The sequence below is a fragment of the Primulina tabacum genome, chromosome 17 (genome assembly GCF_025594145.1).
Source record: "Primulina tabacum isolate GXHZ01 chromosome 17, ASM2559414v2, whole genome shotgun sequence".
In the NCBI taxonomy this organism is placed as follows: Eukaryota; Viridiplantae; Streptophyta; class Magnoliopsida; order Lamiales; family Gesneriaceae; genus Primulina; species Primulina tabacum.
Window position 1 is genome coordinate 3,798,592 of NC_134566.1, and position 7,481 is coordinate 3,806,072.

Here is a 7,481-nt window from a genome sequence, read left to right on the forward strand (position 1 = left end):
ACATGTCTATATATACTACATTAATCCAATAATTCATATAGTAATAAATAAATTTGTTATATTTCTAAAAATTCAATTTTATTCCCTAAATCCATAAATCTGTTTATTATCCAATATAGTTTGATTTTATCGCGTTTCTAATTAAAGAAAAAAGATGATAAATAATAGTAGATATATAATATATATGGACAAACACTGAACATTAATTGTATGTCATATATGATTACCAAAAGACAAATATATTCATATATCTAATAATTAACACATATGACACAAATATATATAAATATATTACATAAACACACATGACACATATTAACACACATATATATATAAATATATTACATAAATTATACGATATTATATATTAAAATCCGTAGGTTCTGATTTACCATTTTCATTTTATAGAATTTGCAAGAAATATATTTTAGAGACTGATTACTATAATAAACCAAAGGCTCCGTGGTTAAAAAATATAAAATTCACTAATTCTAAAACAAAATATTCAAGATTTATAAATCATTGTCTGATCAATCCGAGAATTCCTCCAAAAATTTAAAATAAAAGGTGTCATAATTATCAAATTGATTTCTTAAACAATCAAAATATCAAATTACTCACCAAAAAAATAGTTGGTAGTCTAATACAATTAGAGGGGTTCGAATTGATATAACGGTGGGAGGCTTATTGAAGACTAGCCATCGAGGCACACGCGTTGCGTGTGTCATGAATATATGAGGCTAATATAATAAACCTTCATGATTTTACAACACCATGACGTTAAATTATTTTTTTTACTTGATCCATGAGAAGCAATGGATTCCAAAGTTTAAATAAATATGTCAATCTCAATTTGTTATCTCGCATGATATAAGTGTTGATCTTCAAAAATAATACTCTTTTGAATCAATATTATCATATCATGTGAAATAATGATAGAATTCAATGTAAAATAAGTAAACAAATAGTTAAAAAATTGTCTAAAAAACATGAGAATATCATCGCACTAAAATTTATTGAATATGAAAACCTAAAATTTATCTTTTACATTCATCTAATAAATTCAAAAATAAAAAATAAATTTGTAGATATCTTTAAGTATTTTATGCATAATCTAAACCCTCTGGGCAAAACTAATAAGTAAATATTAATTTTATCGAATCATACCATAGTACAACGATATCCACGTCCACGTCGATATCATAACTTAGCAAGAAATTTCGGTGAAAGTGAGATAAATTATCGATGGCAATTGTCTGACCCAAGAATTTGTTTGCATTGCCAAGCTCTATTGTTTCATGATGAAACTTCACAATTCTGCTGTAGAAATGGAAATACAAATTTGGATCATATCCCTTATCCTATTGAATTGCAAGAGTTGTATGCTGCGGATAATGAGGACGCATATATTCATGACACACGATAAAGGAAATTAAAAAGTGAGTAGATAACCATTACCTTTTAGGGCTGGCGCATAATTTTTTAATCTCCTGCGATTAGTTTACGGTAGTTTATGAATACAAAATAGAACAATTACATATTTTTAATTTAAAATGATAATTTTCGTCTAAGAATATGTGGAAAGGAAAAACCGTGTGAATTGTGGAGAATAGGAAACAATTTTAATAGAATTTTTGATAAATCAAACCTTATGCTTTGTTGCCGAAATCTGAGAGTAGAACGTGTCCCTTGCTCATTGTTTTGTCAGCATTATGTATTTGCGCTTATATCTGAGAGAAGTTTTGGAGTAGGGAATACATTTTTGTAGCGTTATGAACTTTAATAAAATAGTAGAGATATAATGATTTTTTTAAAAAAATTGAAATTTTAAAAACAAAGTCAATTAGTAAACATGAATATAAAATTTGAAAAATCATAGAATAAATACAATATACAGAAATTAATGAAAATTTATGCAATTATTAAACGTAAATGAAGGATATAAATGAAGGATATAGATGAAGAAAGTTGGTGTCAGAAGATGATAACATGTTTTAATTAGATAAAACATTGTGGAAACATGTATAAGATTTGAGGTGGGAGGTTAATTAGTCTCATACAAACCATACTTATTTTTTTTTTTATTGAAAATACATATTTTGTGTTTTTAAAATCCAAAATACAATAAGGTTCAAATATTATATCAGTATAATAATAAACATTATTTAGGTAAACATAATTTTATTATTTTTTACCTCATATATTTAATTTAAAATTTAAAAATCTTATTGTATAAAAAAATATCTTAAATGTATAATTTGTGCTACCAAGTATTTGTCATCAGAATAAAAAAAAACATTTATTTAAAATATATTTATGAAACCATGCTAAAACAATATTAATTTTATGAAGATAATGCTAAAATAATAATGATATATTTTAAATCACCCATAGTCCCACTAATGCTGAAGGCTGGTTTTTGGCTTCTGTTTTTTATCTTCATAAGACAGCCATCCTACACTGTCCTCGTCAGAAATCAAATATAACATTATTATTCAGAAAGAGTAGATATCAAACCTTGTGGCCTTAGGAATAAAACTCGGGCTTCAGATTGAACAACTTGAAGGCTCTACCACCTCGAGCCTGAAATTCCAACGGGTGATATAGCAACAATGGGCATATAGATCTGTCTCAACACCACTGTTTGTGTTTGAAATGAATTATCATTTATCATAGATTAGTTAGCCACAGTAAATGGATTTTTATTCATCATATAAAGAATGTTTGTTATTAAAATTGTTTTGCCGAAAAAAATTCATATTTAAGCGACTGCTGAAATGTGCAAAAGAACAAATTATAATAAATGCAATATAATTTCTTAACCACAACATTTTTAAAATATAAAAATTTTTAATGTTAAATGGATCACTCCCTTGAGACACACTGGACGCTCTAACCATGCCTATTCCATGGGAAAAATTGTGTGATGGATTTTGAACATTAAAAGCTGAACCACTTACAGCACCACCACTAAAGCCTACGTTTGGATCATTGGTATTTGAAAGAGTTTTGAAAATAGGTTGGGCGTGTAGTACAGGAGTCTTTGCTGTGGATGAAATCCCCATTGGTGTATGAACATTAGAAGTATGCTCTTAATTACCTGACCCACTAATCCCACCTCTACCATGATTGAAATAGTATGGAGCTGACCCAGGTAATGTCATACCTTCTCTAACTTCTATACAATAAATGGGTAATAAGAACAATAAAGAATCGGTTTTTTTAGATGATTTCACCTTCAAAACACTTACCTTGAAACTTTTCAGTTTTAACTAGCAATCTGAAACAAGACCCACAAAAAGTTGAGGGGAAAAACTTAACAAAAAAACCAAGGAAAAGCAGGAAAATGAACATAGAGTAGGTTGTATTTGGAACAATTTTTGAACATGGGTTTTCCAAGAATCATACGGAAAAAGGAAAAGAAAATGAAAGTTCAAGCTCTATCACTCACAGATAAAAAAAAATAAAGAAAGAGTGAAAGTTTGAATATTTTGACAAAATGAATCTCAAAGGAACCCCATCATCAAAAGCTCATGCTCAGAAATGCAGAAACTTATTTCGTAATCACTCAAACTTGTTACTCTGCCTTACTCAACCCCCTCAAACAGAAAGCAAATGAAAAATGAAATTTATTACCAAATTTTTTATTTGGTTTGTTGCATAAAAACAACCGCAACTCCACAAAAAATGTTATGTATCGCAAATCTCATTATTGACAAATCAGATAAACGTTAAATAATCACAGTGCAAATATAAAAACGAACAGATTCCAAAGTTCAGAAGAAGTTTTTAACAGATCTACAGCGCATAAGATTAAAAAACAGAGCTAAATTCAACTACGAAACGATTAGTTTCCAAACGCTTACCTAGCAAAACGATCGCGAAGACGAACGGATATGCGCGCCTTTCCCACGCGGCAGCCATAACTTTGAACTCAACAATCAACGATACAAATCTCTGTCTCTCTATTTAGTGAGTTTTGTATCTGAAATATACACAATGGATGAACCCGTCACGGCTGATGACATCTCGGGGGTGGGAAAATAAATTAGATTGACGTAAAAGATTAAATCTTCAATTGATGGATCGAGACAATATCCAGAAATTGCAAAAGAACGCTGTTGTGTACTTACCAGAGGATCCTTATGATTTCTTGGCCGGAAAATTGATTTTCAATCGGCAAGGATGTGGTGTTCGGATAGTCGAGTCCTCAACCGAATATATGTTGGAGGAGATCGTGGATTTGGTCCATCCCAATCCAGCAAATTTCGAGAGAGAAGATTTGTAAGGATCCGAGAGAGAAGCTTTGTGAGGTTGTAGATAATTTCGAGAGAGGAGATATGTGAGGGTCAATCAACCATATGTGAGAGAATCGTGCAGAGTGGGTGGTTTGTTTGGAGATGTGGGTTATCTAGAGAGAGAATTTATTTTGAGCGTGAAGCAAAAGGATAAAAGGGCAAAAAGGTCAATAAAAACTTGGTGTCCGCAGTGACGGTTTGTATTTGTCTCTCAGCTTTAATAAACAGTAGAGATGAATGAAGTTAGAGGGGCATTTTGCAATTAAAGTAGAACACCCCAAATCCAGTTACTGCAGCATTTACAAAGACTGACACACTCGTTGAGATAGATTATTATCTTCAACTCTCTCTCACCATCATTTATCTGTTTTCTGGTTCACGCGTCTCGCCCTTCTCGGTACTTCTCAGGCCCGTTGTTTCATCAAGAAATGGAATTTTTCTAGATTCTTACCGACATTCTTGATCTGGGTTATTCGCCGTTCCCCAAGATCTCTGTTTTTTGTTGTTGTTGCTGCTGTATATGCTACTTGTTTCGCCTTTTCAAAATCTTGAGATTTCAATTTGATCTGGGCATTGGTGGTTTCTGAGGCATCTGTTCTACGCGTTGTTCAATAGATACACCCATCCAAAGAAGTCATCTGATGATCTTTTTGGTGAGTTTTTTTTTCCTTTCATTTTTCTATTGTACTTCACTGTTTGTTCGTTTTATTTCGGAGATTTAAATCCTGGATTTTGTGACTACTTGTACTTTCAGCTGCCCCTGGATCTCTTCTTGTTTTGTTTGTTTGTCGTTTCTTTTTGTTGCAACCTTGTAAAAATTGTTCTTGCATGCGTCTCTTGGAAGGACATTCTTCTGTTATTCAGTATTATTGGGTGCGACATCGCTTGAATCTAAGGTTGGTTTAATTAAAGATTTGGTTTATGTGTATAGATGTTGTTTATGTGCTTCTTGAATATGCTGTGTGTTGTGGACTTTGTGTAAATAGCTGGATGTGGTTGATGGATTTTATCTTTATTGTGACCAATAGGATCTAGCAGGCATGTTTGCCCTCTCGAATGGGAGGGAAAAAAATTATTTTTCTCAAAAAATACAAGTTACTCCACTCCTTTGGTGATGGTATTTTGACATCTGATATCGGGAGTAGTTTATACTTTCGAATGTTTGTCGCAGAGAGATTCATTTGAAAATGTTTTGCACAGGCCAATTCATTCTTAGTGCTAGTCTGGGTCGTTTTCCTGTATTGTCGAAGAAGCTTCCTAGAAAAGTGTTCATTGTTTGAAAATGGTGAAAACATGCTGAGGAAATTGTATGATGTGTATTATCTATGTTATTCTCGTCCATATCACTTTGAATGCAGTGGTCTGAAAAGACTGATATTGTGCAAAGTGCTCCATACCTTTCTTCAGGGTCAGAAGTTTTAGCTGCTCAAGAATTGGGTATTGGAAAATGAGCAATCTAAAAAGCCAATGGCTGTCACATGGTTCAATTTGTCTAATCTTCACATAGAGGTTTTCAATGAACATTGCCTATTTGCCCCTTCATGTAGTTGTATTCTTTGGCGATATAGTTGAATGAAGCTTGAGTGCAAAGGCTATTGTCTTGTGCTGTAACCCGCACTTCTGGTAGTCATATAAAGTTTATCAATTCGATATATCTGATAACGTCTGCTGGCTTATTTCAGATTGAAACTCTTCCTTCGTGAAAGCCTATTCAAGATACACACTCATTAAATTCGTATGGTCTCTTTTTCTTCTTAGTTCGTTCTTTATTTTTGATGTATTTGCTTCACAGTTCCCAAATATGCTGTTCTTTGATGAAAATAATGGGTTACATGTCTTACTTTGATACTACTCTCGTGTTCTGAGATTTAAGGACCCTGTGAAATCCTGTGAACAATTGTTTTCTTGATCTTTTTATTCTTATGTTATATGACATAAGATTAACTGCTATTTTTTTCGTTAGAAATATCGACAATTCAGGTGTTAACGCCAAGTTTAAAAAAATGGGCCGAGGTAGAGCCAAGGGAAAGAAGCTAACCATGACTAACCAAGACGACACTGTCAGTGGCGAAGATGAAAAACTTCCTGCGCAGAAGAAAAGGGGACGACCTCAAAAATCACTTAAAGACGAGGTAGACGAAGAAGAAGCTCAGAAAATAGAAGATGTGTCCAGTGAAGACACAAGCGAGGCACCGAATAAAGACTCAAAAAGCAAGATGGCACAGAATGGGAAAAAACGTATGAAGAATGGTGAAATGAAGGAGAAAGCTGACTCGGTGAAGGATGAAAATGGAATTGCAACTGGAATAACCACTGAAGAAGAGCCGAATAAGTCTGGTGGTTTTCGCCAAAATGGAAATAGGCGAAAGAGCAAACCTCATCGGGCTGCTGAAGCTGTTGTTGAGTGCAACTGAGATAGCGATTTTAGCTGATGATTTTCCTTGTAATGGTTCTTGATTCTACATTAAAGCCTTTTCCCTTTATCGCGCCTCATTTTTTGGGAACGTTCGACTAGTTTTGTTTCGGTATCGTTGCTTGTGATGATTGTTGCTTTTATTCTGGATCTTTGCATGACTTATAAGATACGGTTAACCACACAACCTTGAAATAGATCCTACTTCGTTTTCAATCTTTCAGTTGTTTGTATTATGTAGCCATGATGATTGAGATTATTTTGGATCTTGTTGTGTATGGTATATAATTTAATATTGTTAAACAAATGTTAAAAGTTGTTCGAATTTACATTTTATTTAAAAAACCCCAACAGTTGAACTTAACATCGAAATGACATCTTCTTGATGGGTTCAATAACTGATCATTCAAGAATTTTATAGTTCAGAAACGGGAGGAAACGAAGCTAAGGTATTGACGGGTCAAGATCGATCCATGGAAGTTTATTGATCATGTTTGGACTCATGGAACTAGTCTATTAAAATCTCGTGGGTGACGAAGACATAAACCGTGCATGTTTAAAACGTTGGGGATTTAGTGCTTAATAGAGTGAACAGCGCGGGGGAAGAGCATCAATGGGAGTCGTCCCCGGAAGCAAGCGACAGCCCCACGGAAACGAAGAAGTCAAAAGGGAAAACACCCCAAAGGCGGCGCCGCCGCACAAGTTCTCGAACAAAGTATGTTTATTATATGTTTGTTGAAGTTTTCTGGGTGGATTTTCTGTTTTTAGTT

The 7,481-nt window shown here is 33.3% G+C and overlaps 1 protein-coding gene and 1 long non-coding RNA gene across 11 annotated transcripts; one reads left to right on the forward strand and one right to left on the reverse strand.

Annotated features, from left to right (window-relative positions):
• Positions 1 to 819: 819 nt before the first annotated feature.
• On the reverse strand, positions 820 to 4,406 carry LOC142530862 (uncharacterized). 6 transcript variants are annotated; one of them, XR_012816177.1, is made up of 6 exons: positions 4,134 to 4,406; positions 3,867 to 3,985; positions 2,518 to 2,583; positions 1,649 to 1,730; positions 1,459 to 1,490; positions 834 to 1,320 (listed from the first exon to the last, which is right to left on the reverse strand). It is a non-coding gene; the product is annotated as an uncharacterized LOC142530862 (long non-coding RNA). The 6 variants fall into 6 exon arrangements; XR_012816176.1 differs by having other exon boundaries at positions 836 to 1,317; XR_012816179.1 differs by having other exon boundaries at positions 827 to 1,730; positions 2,518 to 2,640.
• A 199-nt stretch (positions 4,407 to 4,605) lies between these two features.
• On the forward strand, positions 4,606 to 6,927 carry LOC142530860 (uncharacterized). 5 transcript variants are annotated; one of them, XM_075636738.1, is made up of 4 exons: positions 4,607 to 4,951; positions 5,657 to 5,807; positions 5,981 to 6,033; positions 6,262 to 6,927. In XM_075636738.1, the coding sequence occupies exon 4, from the start codon at positions 6,302 to 6,304 to the stop codon at positions 6,710 to 6,712; it is 411 nt and encodes a 136-aa protein (XP_075492853.1). In that variant the 5' UTR covers positions 4,607 to 4,951; positions 5,657 to 5,807; positions 5,981 to 6,033; positions 6,262 to 6,301; the 3' UTR covers positions 6,713 to 6,927. The 5 variants fall into 5 exon arrangements, with proteins under 5 accessions (XP_075492856.1, XP_075492853.1, XP_075492855.1 ...); XM_075636740.1 differs by having other exon boundaries at positions 5,706 to 5,807; XM_075636741.1 differs by lacking the exon at positions 5,981 to 6,033 and having other exon boundaries at positions 4,606 to 4,951.
• The last annotated feature ends 554 nt before the right edge of the window (positions 6,928 to 7,481 follow it).

Bases quoted from the DNA above. Each gene is read 5' to 3' on its own strand.
- LOC142530860 (XM_075636741.1), top strand. From the start codon at position 6,302: ATGGGCCGAGGTAGAGCCAAGGGAAAGAAGCTAACCATGACTAACCAA.